Consider the following 26,416-nt stretch of genomic DNA (forward strand, 5'->3'; position numbering starts at 1 on the left):
ATGGAATTATAAAGCCAATTTCTTCTTTTGGGTAAAACTACCTGGCATTTAACTCCTGATTTACTTAGGATACTCTCATATTTTTTTGTTGATTTTTTTCTTATTTACAACCTATGGAAAAAACTAAGTGCAGAAACATAAGTGGATTAGATGAAGGAGGGGAGGAGGAGGCAGGTTGATTCCAGAATGGTGGACCCTCCCCTTGAGCACGAGGGACAGGGAAAGGAAATAAATCAGACAACTGTTGCACCTGTCTGGATAGAAATTCTGTCTGTCTTCCCCCGGGTTTCTGCGGCCTTTTCAGAGAAGGGCCTGACCTGTCTGTGTTTAGCATTGGAAGCGTTTGACCAGCAAGGCTTGCCGTCCTCTTCCCTGGTGGCTGTCTGGACCTGAATGTAAGCATTTGGCTATCCAGAAGTGGAAATCAGCTGGTCCAAACCTCAGGACTGAAGCCAACCCAAACCGCCGTCTTTAGCGCACTGTAACTGGCCAGGCTCTTAAAATGCTGGTATGTAAAGTCAAGGTATTTTTAAAAAAATTTTTTTTTTAATTATAGCAATATTGTTGAGTGTCTCGACACCAGTGTTTTGATATTTTTGGAAGATTTATTCTGATGTACTGTACAACAGACAAAATGCTAGACCCACATGTTATACGTTTACAAGGAATGGCTAGTTGCCTAAATGTGAATAACTTTCCTTTAAAGTTTTTTTTGCCCTCGCAAAGACATTCGGCTGATAATTACTTTTTTTTTTAACAAAAGGGCTATTTTTTTGGTTGGTTGGTTTTAGTACGCTCACACAGCTTTAGTAGAATCGTTCATATTCAGTCATTTGTGTGGTCCACCGGAGGAAATGATGGCTACTCAAAAGTTTACTTTAAATGATGTGACCATGTGCTCCATTCATTCATCTGTTTTGTTAAGGCATTTCTCTGTACAGTTCTGGAGCGTTGCACGACACACTGCTGGGAAGGGGACGTGATGCTGTAGGATTCCTGGAAAGAACCTTCTCTTAAGGCAATAATTAGTGGTTGGGTTCCAGTTCTGGAACTTTAAAATGTCCAGGGCTCTTCCCAAGTAACAGCTGTAGGCTTAACATTCTACAGTTTACTATTTACAGGAAAACTAGTGCCGCTTAAAACCCTGTTGTTATAAATGGACAAATGAATCCCGCTACATACGGTACAGCGGTTTTGTCGATTTACATCGGCAACCTATGAAAAAAAATAGGGCTGGAATTAAGACCAAATTAATTTTTTTTTGCACAAGAAAATGCATCACAAAATGTGTGTCTGAATTTTTTACGCAACATTTTACTTTTTTTTGAAGCTATATTCATATTTTCTTAACTCGTCGCTATCATTCAAGTAATCTTAGAATAATTTACAGAATTCACATAGAATCTTTTCCCTCAGACTTTTAATACTTTTGTTGTGAAATATATTTGGTGTCTTCGTTAGAGTTTGGGTGAACCAAGCTTTTGTTTGCAGTTCCGCTAATTCTGCAAATGTTTTCAGTCATCCAGGTCATTGTAGGATATTAAAACCATAAAACTGCTTTGAATGTAACTGTTTGTCAATGTCAATGTCAATTTTATTTCTATAGCACTATTAATCACAACCGTGGTTGTCCAATGTGCTGCACAATGGTAACAGAACAAGGCAAGAACAATACATAGTTAAAAACAATAAAAACACAATACAATACAACTTCCTCATTGATTATATGCCAAATTAAACAAATGCGTTTTTAGCATAGATTTAAAAACAGACAGTGAAGATGCAGAGCGAATACAGAGAGGCAGAGCATTTCAGAGCCTGGGGGCAGCTACTGAGAAGGCCCGGTCACCCCTGCATTTCAGCTTCGACTTCGGAACGCATAACAGTCTCTGGTTGGACGACCGGAGGGATAGAACTGGATGATATTCAGTTAATAAGTCCGATAGGTAGGAAGGGGCCAGACCGTTTAATGATTTAAAAACCAAAAGTAGTATTTTAAAATTCACCCGATAACACACAGGCAGCCAGTGCAAAGAACGTAATACGGGCGTGATATAGTCCCGTTTTTTGGTACTGGTTAAAAGTCTGGCGGCCGCATTTTGTACTATCTGCAACCGGGATAAAGCTGACTGGCTGATCCCAAGATAAAGTGAGTTGCAGTAATCCAATCTCGAAGTAATAAAAGCATGAATTAATTTTCCGAAATTATTTCTTGACAGGATTGGTTTTACTTTTACTAGTAGTCGAAGCTGAAAGAAGCATGATATGACCTCTGTATTTATGTGTTTGTCAAATTTCAGATCATCATCGAAGACAACCCCAAGATTTTTGACCCAAGGCTTAACAAACGGGGATAACTCACCCAAGTATATTTTTGGTATACTAGGAGAATCTGAAGGACTAAAAACTATTATTTCAGTTTTACTTTGATAAAATTAAGAAAGTTTAAAGACAAGCAGGCCTTTACATCAGACAAACAGGTCATAAGTGCCTCCAAACCATTTGAACTCTGTTTTAATGGCAAATAGATTTGAGTATCATCTGCATAGCAGTGAAACAACAGACCATGCTTCCTAAAAATAGAACCCAACGGGAGCATATATAATGTAAAAAGAATAGGTGCTAAGATGGAACCCTGAGGGACACCACATGATAGATGAGCTGCCTCAGAAGAATATTCACCCATATTAACTTTAAAACTTCGATTACAAAGGTATGATTTAAACCATTCAAGAGCACTTCCTTTTATGCCAACACAGTGCTCCAAGCGAGCAAGAAGGACAGCATGGTCCACTGTGTCGAACGCAGCGCTCAAGTCCAGGAGCATAAGCACAGTAGCAACTGTAGATCACTTGTTGCTGTAAAATCCCTCTGCATTGTAAATGACTGTGTTATAAGATATTCAATATATTTACGTTCTTACGTCTCTTTACGAAATGATCACGCATCCCTACTCACTACGCTTCCCTTGCCTGTCAAGCGAGAGAAGTAGTTAAAGCAGTGAAGATGTTTTAATCAGGTGTTTTCCTGTTAGCATCTCCTTTGATTGGTTTTGCTTCAGCTACATCAGTTAATCAATGTCATTAATGTCACATCTACAGAGGGCAGCTAGCTGTCTTTAAAAAGACGTTGTACCCCATCTCAGAGCTCTTTTAGGCTTTTTTCACTGTTTACTTTTCAAATTATCCAACACCGCAATGTTCATCGGGCGAAATAATGTTTTGTTCCACTTCTACATTTCTGGGTTCCCACATGCTTATCGACCTCCCATCAGGTTTTATAAGGCAGGAACAACAGGAAAGCTCAGGAGAACGCACTGCACTCTCATTTATATTTATGTATCTGTTTCGATATTTATTTATTGCTCTCCTCGCTAGCTGAGGCCTGGCTGCTTGGTCTGAATGTGAGCAGAATAACAACAGATGTGTTTTTTGTTGTTGTTAAAAAAACAGAGAGAAATATTGATTCCCCCCTCCCCCGTTCTAGCATTGCATTTTTTTAAAACTGTACTGGTTTCACTGGACATGGAATGAGTGTTCAGAACAATTGTTTGGGAAAAGTAACCACAACATTTTCAATTTTGTAGCATGTTCAGATTTTTTTTTTACAGTGCTAGTTCATAGTGCAAAATGTCTGTCACCTTCTGTAAAAAGGAGGGATCCTCTCCACATGCCTTGCCACTTTGTGCTTGGCACCGCTTTGTGTGTGTGTGTGTCAGGGTGAGACTATCATCGCTGTGTTCAGTAACGATGTAAGTCCTGGCGTCAGGATGCCCAGTCTGCCAACTCTCTGTGTGACCTCTATATCTGGCGCCAGCTCTCGTCTCCCGTGTCACTGCAGGGGCACTTGCGCTGGCACTATTTCCCTCCCTGACACTCCTGCTGCCACGAGGAACACCATGTCTGTCCAATGGCCTTCCGCGCTGCCTTAAACTCAAGTCAGTTCTTGAATACCTGCCATTCATCAGATACCTTTCATCCAGATGTTGCCCCTGTCATATTTGAATTCCCAGGCATTTGTGAACAAAACAAGCATTTTCTTAGAGGAACAGTTCACTCGCAAATTAAAATTGTGTCATCATTTGCTCACCGTCATGTTGTTCCAAACCTGTATGACTTTGTTTCTTCCCTGGAACAATGTAAAGAATGCTTTTACTTTTCAATTGCAGTTACAGTGAATGAGGACTAGAGCTTTCAAGCTTCAAGAAAAAATGTAGTCCACTTGATATTTACTAAACGTCTGTAGTCTGCATCACTGATTAGTGAGCAAATTATACTTTAGAGATGCATCTGTTCTATTAATCTGTTCAGTTCACAAAACAATTTTGAATGATTCATTCACGGATCCGGTTCTTGAATGAGTGATTCGGTTGTTGCGGGTCTTGAGCAGAGCTCACTGGAGGGGAAGATTATCAGTGAATAATTTTCATTTTTGGGTGAACTATTCCTTTAAACCCCTTGCATAGCTACCTATAGCAGGACTTTATCCCTTTAGCAGCATTTGAATCTCAGTTCAGAGTTAAGCAAAGCTTTGTGCAGGTGTGCTGCTGGTTTTCTCCAAATTCAACCGCAAACCCTACTCCTAGGCCTAGTGCTCCTATATCAGACGCACGTCAAGAACAGATGGAAGTGCTTTCAGCTCTGCATGAGAGTGCTGTGGTGAGGAAATGTGTCTACTACTAGCAACAGCACCGTTGATGCAAAAACCCATATCTTTCTGGCATCGGAAAGATGTTTTGCTGTTCGTTGCGGTGTCACGGATTTTCATTTTGTTTTAAAGCACTGACTCTGAAACTGCATTGAATGCCTCTGATTTTTTTGCCACCTTCCAAATATGGTATTTTACTCAAAAACCCTCTTCCATAACATTCGCTTTCCTCATGCACCAGCCATTGGGGGTGAGCAATCTTTCTGAAATTTTATATCATGGTAATGGTACATTTTAAAAACATAGCTGGAAATTCAGCAAAAGAAATGTTATACATAAAAAAACTCCACGTACAATAGTAATTTTGTATGTAAAAGTATTTAGTGAATTTTATACTTTTCAAAGTAAAAGTAATGTATATTTAAAATATGATTAGAAGAGCCAAGCTCACTGTACATTAGTGCTTTTAAAATTGGTCAATTCTAGTGAAGTCACAATATTACCGGTACTTGGCAATCAAAAACAACTTTGCGTGGAGGTTCTGTCAAAACATACTTTAAATTGTGTCACAGACATATTGCGGTGTAACAGTATAGCATATTTTCTACTGGTTGACTGTATATCATTATACTGACCAGCCGTCCATTTTTTTTTAACATGATATAGCTGTCACTATTCTGTTCTGTCTTGTTTGCACCTGTTCTTGCTAGTCCCTGATTAGTTAACCTTCATCCACCTGTGTCTAGTTAGTTCCCTCGTTGTATATATTCTCCCTGTTCTGTTCAGTCCCTTGTCGGTTATTGTTTGTGTGTGCATGTCTTGTTGACACGCTGTTACATTCTGTTAAGCCTGTTAAACCTATCTCCGTTGGAAATTACCTTCATCTGTCTGTTTCATCTGCCAAGCCATGACAATAGCTGCTAAATTGGTCACAACATTCAGATTTGTCAACATTTTTTGCAGAAACATAGTTTGCTTATGTTCAGTAGATCCTTTTATAGTTGTTACATATACTGTACATGAATGACATATTATTAAAATATACTATATTATTAAAATATACTATTTGTCCTATTTTACAATCTTTTCATGTTGGATTTACGGTCTCACAATTCTTTGTTATTTTTAAGCCTTTTTAACTAAGTAGAGTCATCAGGCCCCATTTGCTGCAGTTTTTTATTCTAAATTGTCTTGCCCAGTGTATGTCCCCTCACATGTGGGTCATATCTGGGGCAAAGTGTCTGTGCGGTTGACGGGGAAGTGTAAGAGGTATTGACCAGTTTAGGTGGAGATTATGCTGATCGTCTTCACTGCGCGATAAGCCGCAGCTCATGTCCTAAGCGGAGTTGTCAGGTCCGCCCTGTGCTCCCCTGTGTGGGATCGCTGACTCAGGCGGCCGGGTCTTAGATCCAGTCCTGACGCAGATTATGACCTTGGCTGACAGTCGTGGGAGGCCTCATTAGCGGCACACACCGGGACAGCCCAGAAGAGGTGTGCTAATTAACCTGCTAACAATGTCCTTGCTTAGTGAGCTCACTGCAAGAGCCTCCGTCCGAGGATAATAGCCTTCCTTAGCTGCCAGAGCAGGAGCTGGAAGATGGAGTTGTTGTTTGGACTGATGCCCTGTTAAGGGGATGGATGGGGGAACTTGGATGACCTATAGAGAACGGCAGAGTTGTTTCCTAGATAAAGGTTAAATGGATGTTTGCGCTACACAGAATAGACCTTATTCAGAGCAGCGCCATGACTTGTATGAAAGTGAGGCTGTGAGAGATAGACTTGCCATGTTTCCAATGGCATCCGTTGTAAAAAGCTTTATAAAGCTCCTATTACTTACAATTTTCCACAGCTTATATTGTCGGGAGTTTTTTGTCAACTGAAATTTCTCCGAAAGATATTTTTCCGGTGTTTAATGAGCAAAACAATCCAAAAACACATTAAATAACAGTACAGCCCATTGCAGAGATGTATGTCTGTCCCTCACAGCCTTGCTTTCATTTAAGTTTTTAATATTTTATAGCGCTGTTGCCAAATTAGAATAGACAAACATGAAATTTTGAATAATTTTTAAATCTAAACGCTATTTAAAATGTTTTTTACTAGAGTTTGTTTAAGTTGTTTGGGTGTTTTCTATGGTGTAACTTATATAGATGTAGCATATTGTGTGAAATCACTTTGCAGGGAATTTTTTTCTTTTATTAATTTATTTCTTTATTTATCTTTTTATTCATCTGGGAGTTTACCAGCCTCAAATGAAATATGATTTTTATTCTTGTTAATGTACAAGAGTGATTGTGCTTTTGCTCTATTGTGTACTCACTGTAAGGTTTATATTTATGTATAATATAGTATGTATATAATGTATTATATATATATATATATATATATATATATATATATATATATATATATATATATAGTATTTAATAGTATTTGAATAGTATTTAATTGAAATTGTATCTTTAAATGACAGTATTTCTATATTTTTTATATATTCTATATAAGCAAAAAAAGTTAACAATTATTTATATAATAATATTTTGTTACACTTCTATATGTATACATGTATGTATTGTTTTAAATGAAATAGTATTTAATTTCAGTAGTATTAATTTTGTTTAATATTTTTATGTATGCATTATTTGTAATAATTATTTGACCAACATGATTTTTTAAATATTTTTTAATAATTTACATTTAACCATGCTTTTTTTAACTCATGACATTACAATATTGTCAGAACATAAGATAAAATCATAATATGTCCAACAATATATTGCTCAGTGAATGCTGTCATTATGTATAAGTATCATGTATGTGATAGTGTCGTACAGTTGACCAATGGCATTTCTGTCAGCCGTTTGCGTTCTCGGAATGACAAGTGAATTTGCAGCCCAGTTTGGTCATGGAGAATAAATTCCTGTACGTGCTGTGTTGTTTGTAGCCGAACTAAAAGCGTGGCAGGCTGACATTACTGAAGCCCAGCCTGTAATCTACGGACTGTAAAACTAGCATTTGGACTGCCACACACAGCAGGGCTATGCTCATGCTCAAGCATTTGGACTGCCCTGAGACAGCCCGTAAAAATGTCCCTCAGAACTCTCTCTTGATATTAGTGCGCCCCACAGACTGCCAGGCACTGTGAGATATGCATCTGATATTTGCTAAATGCTAATCGGGTATTTGAAATCATTATGCGTTATAATGCGATCACAGCTGTAATCAGATTGCATTAAAATACCTCAGTGACACACTTCTTCTATCACTTTCTATAGAGACAACATTGCCCAAGCAGGACTAAAAAGGGTTAATGAAGGATGAGTGAGGAAAGGATGAGAGTGGGAAGGGGGGAGGAAGGGAGGTTGAGGGAACGGCCTTGTCTAGTCCTAATCTGTAAACCCTTCAGTTGGCCTTGAAGAGACGACCCGAGAGAGGAAGACAAGTGTGCGACGTGGATGCCGGTACTGGCCTGAGATCATTTTATCAGTCTGCGAAGAGCTCTGTACTTTAACCTTCTTTTTTCATGGTTGATGTGTGTACATGATTCATGTGTAGAAACATTATTATTAAAGATAATAAAATGTAGTTTTGTAAAAAAATATATGTATTTAAAGGGTGAATATGACTCATGACTAAACAATTATATAAGATAACAAAATATCTTTTTAAAATATAATATAAATAAAAATATAATCCCAAAATGTTTTCCATTCAAATTGTTTTAATATATTCCTCTGACCTAATTAAAACCCATTTAACAGATATTGTTTTGAAATACTAGTTAAATATTAGTTTGGGGTCTCTCAATCTAAGCATTCATCGGTTTCTTCACTTGTCCAAAACAGCTGACAGGATCAGTTCTCTGGTTGCAGTCAAACAATACAAGGCTGCGTATAAGGCCTTTTGACACCGGGGCATAAATACTTTCTTAAATATCTCCAGAATTACATACATATTTTATTATCCATTGTAATTGCTAAATCCACACACATGTTGAATGCTAAAACCAGCCCCTTTTATTTGCCACTTATCGGGTTCCTTTATGAAATGGCAGATCTCTATAGATTACACTCATCCCCCGCGCCTCCAGAGACCCAAACGATTTCAGCAGAGCGATCATAAAAACCATAATCACCTGCTTTTAAGCTCATAAACTGCTTATGAGTTGAATGTGTTGATTAGAACATCTTAAGGTTGAAGATGAGTCTGGATGAAACTCAAAATTGCTTGACACAGGAATCTGTCAGCGCTCATTATACGCTTAAAATCCAAAAGACAATGAATGCAGAGGCGAAGCAAAAGAGCCAAAGGCAGAGAGCGTTTCAGCTTCAAGGGACCAGACCGGAGTGCAGCAGGTCGGCCGTGTTTGATTCAGTCAAGGCTGTTTGTGGTGGAATTACATTTGGTTTACTGTTGCTGTTGTATGATTCTTCTTGTGTTCAATTGGTAAGGTTGATCATTCCAGTTTAAATGGACAGAATTGGTATTAAGTTTTTTTCTTTTAGTACTAATATGCTGAATGTGTGAGTGTGCTGTTTCTTTGCATTGCGAGCCTGAGATTAGGAATCTCCAGAGATATTTACCCTCCCTCTAACTTCTTGTTATCTCTCTCCTTTTCTTTCTCCTTCCCCCTCTTTACTTTTTCAGTCGTGACAGTGACCTCTCAACGATCATCTCCAACCTGCACCACACCCGACAGCACGGCATGCCCGAGGGCCAGCCCTGCTCCGACCACAGCCTCGCCTCCGCACACTCAGGTAGGACACGCCTAGAGACAGCACACGTGAGACACACTTACACATAATCGGAGATGAATGTTCTGGTATGTTATTATCCATGTGTTTAAGGCCCTTGTGAAGTGAATACATACTTATGGGGAAAAAGCAGATCCATGGACATGAATAGGAAGTGGTCTGGATGAAAGCAGTTGAAAAATGCTTTTATGATTATGATACACACTCAAATCTGTGAAATGTGCAGTATCTGACCTGTAGTCTTGGATTATTGCTATAATTGTTTCTATGGCTCTCTCTGTGTACATTATTCTGTTTTATTGCAGTTTATTTTTTTACAGGGTTTATCTTTTGATTGATGTAGAACAATTACACTGACTGCGTGTTAGTATTTTAATTCGGTTTAATTTGCATGTTTGAGGGCTGTAAGCTCATTACTCGCTCCTTTGTGGCCATCTTCATTCCATTACTTAATGCTCTTGTCTTCGCCTCTCTTAGCACACAACTTAAACCAGCGTTAAAACTCTGAGTAAATAGCTTTATTTGTCATTAATCTCGGACCAAACAGAAGGACTACCGGACATACTTTGTGTTAATCTCATTGGTCATCTGAACCCAATGTGGTCACTCAAGGGTTAAGTAATTTTGATCAGTCTGGTTTTTGAGTTATGGTTTAATTTATTGTTTAAAGATTTATGTTGCATTTTAATATTTATTTATTTTTTATTTTACTATTTGAATCTAATTTATTTTAATAACAATAACTTAATGTATTTTCAAAATTTTATTTAATTATATTTTATATTTGTAGTTTTAATTACAGTTTATGTTACAAGTCTGAACCACATGGTCACCCACAGGTTAAGTGATTTTGACCTATCTTGTTTTACAGTTATGCTTAAATGTATTGTTTGAAGTTTTTTGTTGCTTTTTAATTAAGAATTTATAAAATTATATATATAATGGTAATGGTATTTAATGGTATTTAATCAATTATCCAAATTATTAGGTCTATTTATTTATCATGTTATTTATTTAATTAAATATTTAAATAATACTTATTTCATAACAAGTCTGCAAATGACTATTAGCAATGAAAATAGTTTACAGTTATACAGCTTCCGAGTAAACTATTTTCAAAGTTTAGACATTTTAGAATTTGCACTAAAAAGTTTTATTTATTTATAGACATTATTATTGAAATGAATTGTATTTGTTTAGGTTGTAGTTAATACTACATAGTTGAGTCATACTAATATGGAGGATCCTATTATTGGTTTGTGGACAAATGGCCATAATGTGAATATACTGTATGTGGCTAAATCCTATTACAGTGGCATTAGTCCAGCATAAAACAGTCCCAGTCCTGATCTAATAGCTCCGAAAATGGATCAAATCACCTTTACTGGACTGGAGGTTTATACTAGTGTAGAGATCTAAGGGTTGGGTTAAAAACAAGTCGAGTATAATCTCCCCATAACTTAAATGGAAGATGCTCAATTAATCTTAATCTTAATTGAAGAAGACACAAAGTAATAAGAGAGGACGCCACCTGCAGTGTGGCTGATGACCAAAATCTGTCAGTTTGAGCATTTAAAAGAGGTTTAACGGGTTTAAGCAGCTAGACTCATGTCTGTAAACAAGTCCAATCCGATCACCCAGCGCATCTAATTCTGTCTGCCAGTGAAATTAGAGAGCCTCCGTCTATTGGCCAGGTTAAGGGTCGAACGGATAGAACAGACCCATTTGAACATGCGTTTTTTATTATTATTTTTGCACGATCAGAATGATGCACATTTATTAAATTTTGCATTTCACCACATGCCGTTGCAAAGTAGAGCATGTTGGATGTAGCAGTATGTTAACGATTGACCTTAAATAAGATTAAATAAACACAGACGCACGTGTCCGTTTTTCCATGTTCAGCTGTGAGACACCAACAGCTTTTTTTTCTCCGTCACACAGTCTCTTTTTCTTCCTTTCAAGTCTGACTTCTTCTGTGGGTATGTGGTTGAGCGAGACAGAGAGAGAGAGAAGAAAAGGTTGGAAAAGTGCAGAACAAATGAATGAGCAGAGCGTCGTATGGTATCAAGGGAGGGTGGACTGCAGTGTGGAGTCGCGAGACAGGCGGAGGAAGAGGAAGCCGACTGCCGCGTTGGGGTTGCTTTGCACCGGAGAGGCCCGTTAATTAAATCTGAGGGACAGACATGAGCGCTGACCCAGGCGTCAGCCACAGCCAGTCAGCGACGGAGGAGAGGCGGCTCCTGCTCCCCCACCCTCACCCCCTCCGTCCGGCCGGCCGGCCTGCTGGCCCCAGCGAGGGATGGGGGGAGGGCAGGGCGCCGGCAGCTCGTCTGGCTCTCTGTGTAGACTCCTAAACGTGGCTTTGCGGTCAGACCAGAGACTCTTAATAGGCATATAAGGTGTTTTTGCTTTTTTTCCCCTCCCTCTCTGCCGCTCTCATGCTTTCCTAAAGGCAGGCAAGAGCGTCTGCGGGAGTCTGTTGTGTATCTGGACCAGTGCGTAGACGTAGATTCCCTGAATTTGTATGTTATAATCTTAATCTTCTCTCTGAAGACACAGCATTTGCATGTTTATACCGCAATTGAAGTGTCCAGTCACTGATGTTTATATTTTTTCCTCCCACAAATCTAGTCTACTTATCCTGTGCATGAACATTATTGTACTTAAGTGTGGGCCTTAACTGACTGAAACACTGTAAATCACTTGGGATATAACAGTCTAACAAATACAAAAAATATACATGTATATTCTATAAAAATATGAAATAAAATGACTTTAGTACTATGCTGATTTCGGATATTTTGATTTGGTGTTCAAGAAACATTCATTATTATTATCAATGTTGAAAACAATCAGTGTTGTTTTTGCTGCTTAATATTTTTGTGGAAACCATGATATACTACCATTCAAAAGTTTGGGGGCAAGTTTTTCTTTTTTCTTTTAATACTTATATACTTTTACTTATATTAAGGATGAATTCAAATCAATCAAAAGTGACAGTAAATACATTTATAGTGTTACAAAATATTTCTATTTCAAATAAATGCTGTTCTTTTGAACTTTCTATTCATCAAGGTATCCTTCAAAAATATAAATCCCGGTTCCCACAGAAATTTTAAGCAGCACAACTGTTTTCAACATTGATAATAAAAAGAAATGTTTCTTGATCACCAAATCAGCATTTTAGTGATTTAATGATTTCTGAAGACTCATGTACCTGAAGATTGGAGTAATGATACTGAAAGTTCAGCTTTGACATCACAGGAAGAAATTTGGCTACATTTTACAATATATTTAAATAGAAAACAGTTATTTTAAATTTTATTAATATTTCACAATAGTATGTGTGTGTGCTATTATATATATTTATTTATTATAAAATAGTGAATAAAACATATAAAATATAATATAAAATTATATGATGTTAATTTTATTAAATAAATAAATAATTTTATTAATTTTAAATAACTTTACATTTTAATTGGAATTATGTATAAGTGAAAAAAACAGCTTTACATTTATGTTCCACTTGAGAAAAAAAAGTATATTCCAAACAGTAAAACAAATTTTATGAAACTGAAAGTTCCAGCTCTAAATTTTGATTGAATGAGCTACATTAGAAGCTGTGGTAATGTGCTGAATCAATTTAACATCAATTGCGAAAAGTCACAGTTAGAGTGGGGTTTCTAGAGTCTAGTGTCAAGTTTTTTTAAAACATCTAGACTTGTTTGGTCAGTTTTCATATTTTTCCATGATTTTTTATCTCTCTTATTCTGTAAAGCAGTCTGGCCTAGTTAATGCTACCGTCAAACGGTGCAGGCATAATTAATCTTTTTTTTTGTGTGTACCTTTTCTATCTCGCTTGATTATCTGCCCGTTCTCTGGCTTCCTTTTCTGCATCTTCCTGCATTTTCCTTAACCACCTTTTGTCTCCCCGTCTTTATTTTTCCATCAATTGCTGCATTTTTTTCTGCTTTGTTCTGTTTTCTCGTTCTCTTTCCCATGATTTTGATCTCTCTTTTTTCTTTGCTTGTTTCCCTCCCTCATTTTCTGTCTCTCTCTCTTTCTGTCTGTCTCTCCCCTAAGGCTCTCAGTGGGGGAGCAGCAGTAGAGGAGGACGGTTCTGAATCCTCTGGGCTGGCGGAAGCGCCGTGCTGCTACAAATCCCCCCCCACCCCCCCATAGCCAATCAATGCCATCCTTTCAGTTCTGGCCGAGCCCCGCAAACAGGGGGATCAATAAGTTATTAGCACCATTCTGTCAGCTGTAATGTGGAGATTGATTGGAGGTTGGGGCTCCGCCGCGCCGCCCGCCACTTCCCCTGCCTGATAAAGATGACAGATTAAGGGAATAAGAAAAGGGAATTAAGGAGTGTGGCCTGTCCAACTTGTCAGTAGCTGGAGAGAGACAGAAGGAGCAAAGGGAGAAGGAGGAGAAAACCAAGAGCCTCCATCTCTCCCTCTCAGTTAGTCATTTTGCTATTTCTCCATCCACCTAGCCTTCTCTTTTCTTCTCTCCTCCCTTTATTAAAGTTCTGCCGTTGTTTTGGCCCAGCTCAGCACCGCTCTGGCTGGAGTTTAAAGGAATTAGCAGCAGTGCTGGCGACAGGAGCCGTTCCGTGAGTTGGGTAACATGGCTGAGGCACGAGGCAGCTTCGAGCCTCACTGTTTGGTGTTAAATGTGAGCATCACAGCTTTAGGAGGCAACATTTAATTGGTATTAAAGGCTTTCCGCCCTTAAAATCTCTGACCCTGAGGCAGACAGGCGCTGCTGAAACCCTGCCTCTCCCTTGAGTGCACTGAGAGACAGAGAGAGCGCAGTATTCTTGCTGCTGCTGTGGATTTTTGAATCTTTTTTTTGCATTTATTTTTCGAATGAGCACTTAATTTCAGGGTAGAGAAGTATATCAAGTGTGAATAGCATATTTTTACTAAAAAAGTTTGAATAAAAAGACCAAAGTTTAATTTGGAAATCTGGTACTAGCATACTATTACTATTTCTGCCTTATGAGTAGTATGTTAATTTGCTGTTCCAAATTCAGCTTAAAGCTATGTGTGGAAAAGCAACAGAAAATTCAGTTCTTTTAACTTGACCTCCTTTTTCGAGTGAAACATTTTTGTGTCAAAATTTTGTCAAAAATGCAAAATTACCATTTATTTTCTGACTATTGCTGGATTAGATGCACAACCTAAAGTCATATGACAACAGGGAAGCAAAAATATTTTAAATGTAACATTTTTAATATGCATACTATATTTTATGTCATGCAGTGTAGACAGCATAAAATACTATAAAGTAACCAGTAGTAGTCCGAATGAAGTATATACTGAGTATGCTAGTATAAAGTGTATATATATACACCCAAAAAACAAATTTGAGTAAAAATATGACAAATAATAACACAAAACAGAGAACAATAAATGAACAGGAGCAGGAAAGCAGTGGGTGAACAGTTAACATGGAGGTTTATAAGGAGAAAAGAAGCTATGAGTGAGTCAGTGTCGCTTCCCGCCTCCAGCTCCTCCTTGCAGAATAACGGCTTCGACCTCATGGTCCCGAACTCTTTTCTTTTGTTGAGCGGCTTACTTCAGCTAGAGACCAAAGTGCTAAGAGCGGTCCAGAGCCAGGTTTCCTCTCCGCCTGAGACGACGTCATGGGCACTCTGCCCTGCTCAAAAACTTTTCCCCTCTCACTTACGAAAGCATTTCTACTGCAAATCACTGTGTCCTGCACTGTCAAATCACATCATGAAGTTTAAAGGTTTTAAAAGTTGTTTTTAATCACTTGGGGAGGTTTGATTTGGGGGACAGAGTGCTGTGTGAGTTTGAGCTGTAGGTCTGAGTGACTGTTCAGGACTGTTGATTGAGAGATGGAGATGGAGGTTAAGATGGAGAGGAACTGGACTCAGCCCAGGGCTTTGGGAGTCTTGGCAGGCAGGAGGTTGCCTGATAAGACACGATGGAGCTTGGAGAACAGGCTGGGCTGGAGATAGCAGCACCAGGGTGGCTGAGCCCTGTGGGAAAGACACCGCTAAGAGATTAGGGTCAAAGAGAGACATACAGGGAGGAAGAGAGAGCAGATCAACATAGCTGGTACAGGGTTCTGTGGTTTGTAAAAGTGTTTCCCAACCCTTTTTGTCTCTGGTACCTTCACAACTCCATTTGTAAGTACTCTTTTAGCTACACCAAACCAGAAATGTGCTCATTTGAACTCATATTATATCATAAACACCTTTTACTGAGGTTTTTGCATATTGCTTTTGAGCTCTTTTGGCTCAAAATCCAAAGAGACAGGAGCAGCCAATTGCTATAGTTTACACTTAAGCAGTGATCGTATCAGTTCTACATGAAGATAGAGAGCGGAAAATAATTGAATACGCCAAGGGAGATTCTTCACCTCAAAAGCCGACTAAGGGAGAAGTGGAGTGAGAAACAGACGGAGGGAGTGTTGTTGTTGTCTTTGGGTGGAGGTTAGGAGAGGATATGGGGGCCCATTAGAGAGGCCCCTTTTTTCTCTTTGGAGTGGGATAGACAGCCTTCCCCCCCTGATGAGAAGACATCAAACAGCGTCATTAGTAAAGCTCGCTCCCCACAAAGAATTCCAGACCGAGCTCTGCCACTCCAAAAGCCCTTTCAAGCGCAGGCTTGCTTTTCTTTCCCGCTCTATGTCTCTCTCCAGTACTCTTATCTGAGAGAGGGATGAACAGTACGCTTGGTGTCGAGAGGCAGGGGTGTGAGAGAGTAGTTTGTACTTTTGCGTCGGACATATACAGAGGTGCAGCCTCTCTCGGTTTTGTTGCCATGTAAGAATCTCCCCCTTCACTCTTCTTTGATGTGTAGGGCTTTATTCATGGATACATGTAAGGGTCATCTGTAATAATGGCTTCCTTTAAAGACCCTGTGAAATAAAAATGAGAGTTTTGTGGGTTTTTAGTTTATATCTGTTAGTTATGAGGCTAATGCTACTACACTCCTTAACTTTAACAAAATATTTACGCATTTAATATTTACAGACTTTCTCCTCCATTGAAATGGAGTGAAGGTATTGTTGACATCATCCTGCACTGATTTTTCTCCAATCAAAGAATAGAATGAGAATGTTCCACACCTAATAGAGTGCAACAGTGTCTGTTAAATTTTTCAGCTTTGGTTCCAGAAGCCCCCCCCCATTTTTGAAAAGTCTTTATTTAAGTGTTTTAAGCCATGAACCAAACCAACCAGCTACAAGCTAAATAACAACATTAAAAAGTTTGATTTGATTATATAGAAACAACATATTGTACATTTTTTGAGAGATTCTTCACCTCAAAACCCGACAAATATTTAAGTTGTTTGAGAGCGTAGGGAGACTCTATTGGCGCTTTGGTACAGCAATGGTATGGCTCGGCGCTGCACGGCACGGCTAGGCTCGCTTTGCTTTTCCACTGCGTGGTACGATTCTGCTCGGCTCGCTTTGGCTCAGTTTGCTTTTCAAATGCAGTTTAGTACCGCTTCAAAGTGGGTGGGATTATAGACATAAGTTGCTGACAAACTTTTTCATTCCTGGGCACAATATCCAGCTCTCGCTGGATCCGCTCCTCGACCACCAACGAGAGGAATGTCTTCACCTCGTCTACTGACCAGTCACCACGATTCAGCAATTTCTTTTTTCAAGTTTCGTTTTTTCTTTATTCAAGCAAGTCGTTTAATAAAAATTGTGCGAACAAATAATATTGCGATGGCTGTTGCTGACCATTTAAATCTAGCGGGTTTGTTGTCTCGTGTTGCAAATCCAATGCTGCTGGTAGTGACGATTCTCTCTGACCAATCAGTGATCTGTTGTGTTTTCACGTCACATTTTAGTATCGGTACGGTATGCATGGAACCTCAACATAGGTGGTACCATTGAAAGCGAGCCAAAGCGAGCCGTACCATCCATGCGGAAAAGCTCCACAAAGTTAGCCGAGCCGAGCCGAACCGTACCATACCGTACGTACCATGCAGTGGAAAAGTGCCAAACTGAGCCGTATCGAACCGTACCATGCAGTGGAAAAGCACCATATTATGTAATTTGCAGTTCTTCATAGGGGGTGGGAAGTGCTAAAGAGTTTTTTTTATTTTGTTTAATTTGCATGATTCCATTTTCTGATTGGTGGAGATCTCTTGCAAAATCAAGGAGAATGTAGTTTTTACCAGGAATTCTGCTGTTAAACATGATTATTCAAAAATAAAGTTGAAATAATGCAGACTGATGGCTTCATCAAAAGCATGTACCATCAATTAAAAACATCATAGCTCACAGTAGGTCTGTCTTTAAAGGGTAACTTTTCTTAGTTAATGATCTGTAAGACTGGAGCTTTCATTGATTCGAGTACATTTTTTGACATTTGGGTATAAAGTGTTTTAATTCTACAATATATGGTGTAAAAACGTCTGAGTGCTTCCCTCTTCAGGTTGAACGGTGGCTATTGCAGTTGAATTTTCCTATTGGATGTTGTGGTACTGCGTTACGTAAGCAGGCACCAGCTAACCATGCCCTTGCCTACAGAGAGACTCGTCTCAGGTGCACGCCCCCCTCCGCTTGGCTTTGCCCACTTTTCCAGCATTTTTCAAATATTGCCAGTGGGTGGAGTCAGGCTCTGACCAGGGGTTGAGTTACCATTTAAAGGTTTATTAATTAAAAATGAATTCCCCAATGGATAAAATGAACATGATATTACTTCCGTAACCCAACTGTTGCACTTTATACCATTTATATCATCAATGCAACAAATCATATTGGCTATTTAAAAAGAAATAAGACTATATGTCAATATGTTGCATTCAAGTTGTCTGTTTCAATAGGAAATACGTCAGCATAAGAAAGAAAACTGCACTTGTCGATCAATATAATGTGGTCTTTAAAATTATGCACCCACAGGGCACCATAAATGTTTTTAAAATAACTTTTTATGATATCTATAGACAATAAAACACAATAAATACAATAAACGTTCAAATACAAGCAACATGCATAATCCATTTTGTCTCAATTTATTGCACAATCCCATTAGATAAAGAATCAGACAGCAACAAAAGACAAAAGGAAGAGCATAACTCTGTGGCTTTGACTTTTTTACTTCATGTGGCGCTTGAGGACAGAGAGAGAGAGAGAGAGAGAGAGAGAGAGATAGAGAGAGGGAGAGGAGAGTGCAATGACAAACGGTCTCTTCCTTCCTGCATGCATGCACCACCATGCTCTCAGCAGCACCCCTCCCAGCATGATTAGCAGGATATTGATTTGAGATGTGTTTGGGGGGAGGAGGGTGCTGTAATCGTACACTAGACACCAGCGGCTCACTAGAGCGCTGCATTAGGCTTGTGCAGACAGCCTCCACTTTTCTAGAGAGAGAGAGAGAGAGAGAGAGAGAGAGAGAGAGAGATAAAGAGAAAAGGGGGAGGGAGAGAAAGAGTGATAGAAAGGAAGGAAGAGATTAGCAAAAGGTGTGAGCTCTATATTCACTGAAAACGGATAGTGAGAGTGAGTGAAAAAAGCAAAAAGGCATAATAGCACAACAACAGGAGTTTGATAGAAGGCAAGACCGCTTACTTTGTTCACATTTTTTTTTCACATTTTTTTTCTCTCGCTCGTCTTTTCATTTTTTGTCATTTTGCTCCTTATTAGGCCGGTGTGAAGACCAAGAGCGTTTAAATGCACAGATAGAGAGATAGATAGTCAAGACAAGAAACAACAGTAGAGAGCGAGTGCAAAAGAGAGGGAGCGTGTTTGTTAGAGATAGGAGAAAGAGAGAGAGCGGGTGAAAGAATCTCTCGTTTGGCTGAGTAAGAACCAGATCTGTCATTCACGCTGGCGCAGGGCCCTCTCATCTCTTCGTATCTTTAGTCGCTCTCCCAGCTCCATCATGTATGCAGGTACAGAGCCAGGTGGTGAGCTGCATGCCGAGGGGTTAAGGGGCTGTCTGACCGCATCTGAACCCCCCTAACCTCTTTCTCTATCTTTTTTTTCCACAGATGACATTTTAGGCAAGAGGAGAGCCTACTCCCCCAACAGCAGCAGCGAGTGCCCATCTGACAGCAAGAAGTCCCGCAGCGTGTCACCTAAAGGTAGGGGCCCCTCTCGTGCATGTGTGTGCATGTGGTGGAGATGAAAATGCGCCACAATCAGGGCTGTTTAACCTTAGTGCGTAAGATGGAGTAGGTGGGAATTGATGGGGCGAGATTGAGCGAGAGTGGAGAGAAGGGGTGGACAGATAGTAAGAGGAGGGAGGAGAGAACAATGCTCAGTGGAAGAAAGACTTCTCCTCCCCCCTCCTGTTAACTTTCTGCGCACACTCTGTGTGACGGGTTCACAAGTGCACTGTTGCTAATTCGTGATATAAATAGAGAGTTTGGTTCTAAAAAGTTTACTGAAATGTAAATTGTAAATTGAGCAATTTACGTACATCTAAATGTCTTAGTACTTCAATGGAAGAGAGAACTGTCTGTACAAATAGTTACATGATCAGTGTCACAAATATGATTGATTAGTGACCTAGAATACCTGAAATATTGATTAACATTTAGAATATTGATTTCTTTATTTCAAAATGATAAAACTTTTAAAATGTATTCTCACAAATGTATTTAAATTAGATTTTGAATCCCAGACTTCAATGTGTTCTCAGACTTTCAGCCATTTATAGCAGAATCTAGGATTCTCTCTTTTTTCTTTATATCCTGCCCTTCTCACTAACACACCTCCATGCTTGGGTGCCGATGCTCAGAAAGGGAGAGTTTTTAGTGCTGAGCGAGTGTTGTAGGAGTTGAAAATCAATAAAGAAAGAGTGTTGCTGAAGCTGGATTCGCTGTTTTGCATGAATGTGTGCTGGATCATTGAGACTCTCGACAGTCATTAACCAAACACACTCACCTTCGCCTAGAGCTGCTAAAAGAGTCTCTTGTGGTTGTAGGGTCAAAGCAGCAGGGATCTAGATCTAGTAGAGGTGAATGGGAAAAGTTATATTGACTGTATGGTCTGATTTCTAATAGTGCTTGTAAAGACAACACAGGATCTGATTTGAAGTTGTGACACTCTGAAAGTTGTGACACGCTGAAAATTAGGTTATTAATTTTGAAGTCATTGATTTTAGCTCCAACCCTAATCAAACACACCTAAACAAGCTAATCAATTTCTTCAGGTTTACTAGAAAGCTACTGGAGTTTTTATCAGGGTTGGAGCTAAACTCCGAAGTTTGGACCGAAGTTGCCCATCCCTTCTCTATTGTAACACAGGCTCTCACAGGTTCTTCTTTGGGGTGGTGTCCCGCATCCACACTGACACCCATCATGACTCAACTAGGTATTAAAAAAAGGCTCAAATCCAAGAAGTACAGTTTAGGATTATTCTTATATATTTTGCACTGGTCTGTTGGAGAGAAAATGAGCAAGTGAGTGAGGGACACAGTAGGGAGAATTGGGTGATGTTTGACTTCCTTCTCCTGCTAGGAAAAGAAATTGTGGTTTCTTTTTCCTTTCATGAATATGTGTTTGAGTCTGTAAGATAAGCCCATGGTTTTGAGGTTACTGAGTTTTTGGACATCGTTTGTTCTTGTAATGTCACTTTTTTGTTTAGTTGGGTGAAGTTATCAAATCTAAAATTTAGCTCAAAATCAATCATGCTAACATTTAAATCTTAAGATTTAGCTAAAATGCAAATCGGTGAGGCTCCTGGGTATTGTCAACAGGCTGAGCTAATGAGGTGTAACAGCGTAACAGGCAAGCAGCAGAAACATCAGGCAGACTCAGTGACACCAAGTCAAATATAATCAAGCATCTAGCAGGAAGAGTTGAGCAGGCAGTAATCTGGACCTGTTCCTCAGACCAGTGAGGTGACCAGTCCTCAAATCTACATAACATTATTGCCTATTTTATATTTATCTATTATTATCTGTGACAGTGAGATCTGTAATAATTGTTCTAAATACTATATATCAGAAATAAGCTGTCATTCTGCAAATCCAATTTTACCTTTTCTTACCCATTCTTTAGTTTCGCCATTAGGTTGCTCACTGGTGGTATTAACACTGTGTGCTTGCCAAGTGTGACAAAGTAAAAAAAAAAAAAACACTATCCAAATCACAGTCAATCAGAAGATATTTTATGTGACAGTATTTTGGGCCAGTGAGAGTTTGCTGTGGGCAGAGTTCCCCAGTATGCATATAAACTAGAAGATTTCCCCCACTTTGTGTGATATCTGGTTAGGGCAGAGTGAATCTTGTAGTTAATAGCTATATATTTTAATAATGCTATACAAATTACTCATACTCTCATGTATGTTATAAAAAGTTCAATATGCTAAAACAATTCTCATAGAAGTGACATTCTGAAATAAAAATAATAATGATGGTCATTATTAAATTCAAAATTATATTTTCAGTATTCTAATAATAAAGTTTTCACATAATTGCATCTAATATGTAAAATCTGTATATGTGTCTCAACATTTCACACCCAATAATCAGTGGTCTGAGATCTCTTGTGTTTAGATAGTGTTTTATTTTGAGGCATTACCTGCTCATTGTCACCGTGTAGCCAATCAGCACGGCTGCTGCACGAGAATGATAAATGGGTGTTATGTGTGTTTTAGTCCTGTGAATTACAGTTGGCTTGCGTCGGTTACCCGCTGTGGATTAGCATGGCTTTGGAATGCTGCTGATCTAATGTCTTGTGTCTGTGTGTCTGTGATCCATCATCACACCCAAACAACATAGCATGTTGCATGTGTATGCTTTTGTGAGCATATGTGTGTAGTTTGAAAGCATAGCAGCTGTTGTGTCTAAGGCTCAACCTCCCACACACACACACACACACACACACACACACACACACACACACACACACACACACACACACACACACACACACACACACACACACACACACACACACACACACACACACACACACACACACACACACACACACACACAGACAGACACAACAAACACACACACACACAGCTGCAGAGTAGTACTGATCTCAGTGCAGCAGGTAATGACTAAAGCGGACAGAAAAGATGAACGTTTTCTTAATTGAGAATACTGTATATATATATATATACATATATACCTATATATATATATATTCAGCAATTATTCTGCATGGATGCATTAAATTGATAAAAAAAGTGATTGTAAGAACTTTTATGTTACAAAAGATTTCTATTTCAAATAAATGCTTAATATAAACTTTCTATTCATCAAAGCATTCTGAAAAAAATCATGTTCAAATATTATGTTTCTCAAAAATATTAAGCAGCTTCACTGTTTTCAACATTGATAATAATAAGAAATGTTTCTTGATCACTAAATCAGCACATAAAAATGGTATCATGTGATGAATTTTCAGCAGCCATTAATCCAGTCTTCAGTTGTAATTGTAAGTTGTAATAATATTTCATATTATAACTGTTTTTATTGTATTTTTAAAGCAATTTTGATACTATATATACACACAGTTGTTGTCAGAATTAATGGCACCCCTGGTAAATATGATTAAAAATGTCTGTAAAAAATAAATCTGCATTGTTTAACCTTTTGATCTTTCATTCAAAAATCTATTTGCAAAAATCTAACATTTTATTGAAGTAAAATAATTGAAAGTGGGGGGGAAAATCACATTATGAAATAAATGTTTTTCTCCAAAACACGTTGGCCACAATTATTGGCACCCCTAGAATTTTTTACGAGTAAAATATCTCTGAAGTATATTCCCATTGATATTTACCTTTTTTTTTTAGCACACCAGGGTGACTAGGAACATGAAATTGTCTAGCTATGACTTCTTGTTTCACAGGAGTTTGAATATGAGGAAACACAAAGGCCAAATTCCCTTAATCATCCTTCACAATGAGTAAAAACCAAAGAATATAGTTCTGAAGTGTTTCAAAAGATTGTTGAGCTTCACAAAATAGAAAGGGGCTGTAAGATAATAGCTAAAGAATTGAAAATCCCCATTTTGACCATCAGGGCAAAAATTTAGATGTTCCAATCAACTAAAGATGTTATGAATCTGCCAGGAAGAGGACGTGTGTCTATAGTGTCTTAATGGAAGGCAAGGAGGAAGGTTTGAGTGGCCAAAGACTCTTCAAGGATCACAGATGGAGAATTGCAGAGATTAGTTGAGTCTTCGGGTTAGAAGCCTACCAAAAAAACCCCCAAAAAACTCAAACAACCCTTACATCACCACATGTTGTTTGGGAGGGTTTCAAGAAAAATCCTCCTCACTCATCCAAAAACAAACTCCAGCAAATTCAGTTGTCAGACATGACTGGAACTCCAAACGGCACAGGGTTTTGTGGTCAGATGAATTTAAAAAAAGAGCTTCTTGGCAGCAAACACGCTAGATGGGTCTGGTGGACACAAGGATAAAAAAATACCCCATGTGTACAATTTAATGTACCGTTGGATGTTGTGGGCATATTTTTCTGCTGGAGGTCCTGGACATCTTGTTCGGATACATGGCATCGTAAATTCTATCAAATATCAACAGATGAAAAAATCAAAACCTGACGGCTTCTGCTAGAAATCTTATAATGGGCCATGGTTGGATCTTCCATCAGGACAATGATCCAAAACAAACTCAAAATCAAAACAAGAATGTGTCAATGAGCACAATATGAAGCTTCTGCCATGACCGTCCCAGTTCCCTGACCTGAACCCTATAGAAAATGAGTGGGCTGAACTAAAAAGAAGAAGCACCAATATGGATCTGGGAATCTAAAGGATCTGGAGAGATTGTGTATGGAGGAATGGTCTCTGTTCTCTTGTCAGGTGTTCTCCAAACTCATCAAGCATTATAGGAGAAGACTCAGAGCTTTTATCTTGACAAAAGGAGGTTACAAAAAGTATTTAATAAAAGGGTGCCAATATTTGTGGCCAACATGTTTTGGAGAAAAACATTTATTTCATAATGTGATTTCCCCCGCACTTTCAATTCTTTTACCTCAATGAAAGGTTAGATTTTTGCAAATTTTTTAAATGAAAGATCAAAAGGATAAACAATGCAGATTTATTTTTTACAGCCATATTTGATCATATTTACCAGGGGTGCCATTAATTCTGACCACCACACACATACATGCACACACACCCATACAGCAGAACTGTTTATACTCACAATGCCTCAAAACATCATCCACATAAGCACGTTCACACACACACACACACACACACACACACACACACACACACACACACACACACACACACACACACACACACACACACACACACACACACACACACACACACACACACACACACACACACACACACACACACACACACCTGGAGCCTCTCGGGTGGATTATCTGGCGCTTGGCAGAACACACTCCCCCCAGTCCCCTGCGCTGGGCTGCATTGCTTCTGTTCGCCTGCCCGGGGCCAAGCTCCTGTTTCAGTGAGGAGGGTAAAATATCCCCCCTTCCACCACTCTTCCTCCTCCCCATCACTCCCCCAAGAGTCTCTCCCCATGCACTGGCTTGAGTTACTGCCGCCCAGCGTACCGAGGAGAACCACACATAGGCTTCAAACATTCAAACATCTCACATACGATCACATAGTTTGGAACAGCTGATTAAATTTAGCTTCTTCTCATCCCACAGAGAACTCTCACACTCCTGCACTGGAGCCAGGCAGTCACATGACCCCCGAGGAGCACTACAGGCGCATGATGTCAGCTCTGAACGAGCATGGCTCTTATGAGGAGCAGCAGCAGCGCCTGTATCAGTTGGCGAACAACATGGGCGTCCCAAGTCACGGTGAGTGTGCGTCACCTGTGTATGTGTGTGTGTGAGCTTGTCTCTATATCCGCTCTAATTACCCTTGTAGTCTTATTCCTGGATACCACACAAACAGCTAGAGCTTGACTGCGGAGATTACTGACAATTCTATTTGCGGTCTCAGCCCACCCAACGGTAGGATGTCAGAGTGGGTGATCTGTGACTACTGCCACACACAGTAGTAAATAACACTGCCATTGGGCCCTGAGGTCGACTGGATCGATTTGGCCCTTTGATTGGCTGCAAGCCAACCCTCTAAATTACCAACACCATAAAAACGGCTCCTTTGCTCTTTTTTTTCTCATGCCTTTTCAAATTTACGATCACTGACGAGGTACCAGGGTTAACGGATGTGGATTTCTAAGATTTGTAAACCGAAATTTAGTGAGCATCATTTTGTTTTATTTGTTTGGTTACGTCTTAACTGCGCTTTAGAGCCTTGTTGATGTTTTTCTCTGAGAAAACGTTAATTGCCTCCAGCTTTTATGACCTTTTTTCAGTAGCATAAATTGAATCAATCTCACATTCTTGCTAAATCTGAGAGCATACGACTTTAAATTTTATTTGATCAGTAATGATTCTTAATTACTGCTTGCAATTCCAAAGGGGGGGTAGGGGATGCTATAAAGGGTTTAATTGCCCCTCTCATACATCTGTAAGAAATTAGTGCCACTATATGTGCCATTCGTGTCTCGAATTTTATGACAGAGGTGCTGCGCTCACCTGTCACCTCAATCTAAAAGTTCCTCTGTTTTTCTACCGTCACACCGAGGCACGTTGTGGACAAATTCACACACAATTCCTTTTACAATTCTGTCAATTCTTCTCTCCTTGCTTTCACTTTCCGAGCTCAACTTCCTTCTGTTTTCCATCTCTACTCCTCTCATCCACCGCAACCACCTAAAAAAGGTGTGGTGACTTGTAGAAAGGAATCAGAATACGAGAAGAAAAGGCAGGGCGTTTACCCGTCTGTGGGAAATCCAATGAGAGAAAGCAGCCGTGTGATTTGCGGGGTCACCGTCGGTCCCTCCCCTAGATATCTGGAAAAATGTCAGGTGTATGGTTTCATAATGGTTGCCATTGAAAACAGACTCACCAGGCCAAGACGCTGTTCCTCCCCTGAGGAATGCGAGCGTGCTGGCTTGCCCCTGCATGCTGAGCTCATAAGCCTATGATAAGGCCGTGCCAGTCAACCACTGCCAACATGCCTGGCT

The 26,416-nt window shown here is 39.3% G+C and overlaps 1 protein-coding gene across 3 annotated transcripts in view; it reads left to right on the forward strand.

Moving 5' to 3' along the window:
* The window catches only part of samd11 (sterile alpha motif domain containing 11), a 66,347-nt gene that overhangs the window by 22,317 nt on the left and 17,614 nt on the right, over positions 1 to 26,416 (forward strand). For all 3 annotated transcript variants that reach the window (XM_077218669.1, XM_077218670.1, XM_077218671.1), the window contains exons 4-6: positions 9,295 to 9,404; positions 19,394 to 19,486; positions 25,026 to 25,181. In XM_077218669.1, the coding sequence (XP_077074784.1) occupies positions 9,295 to 9,404; positions 19,394 to 19,486; positions 25,026 to 25,181 (359 nt within the window). The remainder of the gene's footprint in view (positions 1 to 9,294; positions 9,405 to 19,393; positions 19,487 to 25,025; positions 25,182 to 26,416) is intronic.

The sequence above is a fragment of the Siphateles boraxobius genome, unplaced genomic scaffold (genome assembly GCF_051911475.1).
Source record: "Siphateles boraxobius isolate OS27281-9 unplaced genomic scaffold, OSU_SipBor_1 77, whole genome shotgun sequence".
Taxonomy (NCBI): domain Eukaryota; kingdom Metazoa; phylum Chordata; class Actinopteri; order Cypriniformes; family Leuciscidae; genus Siphateles; species Siphateles boraxobius.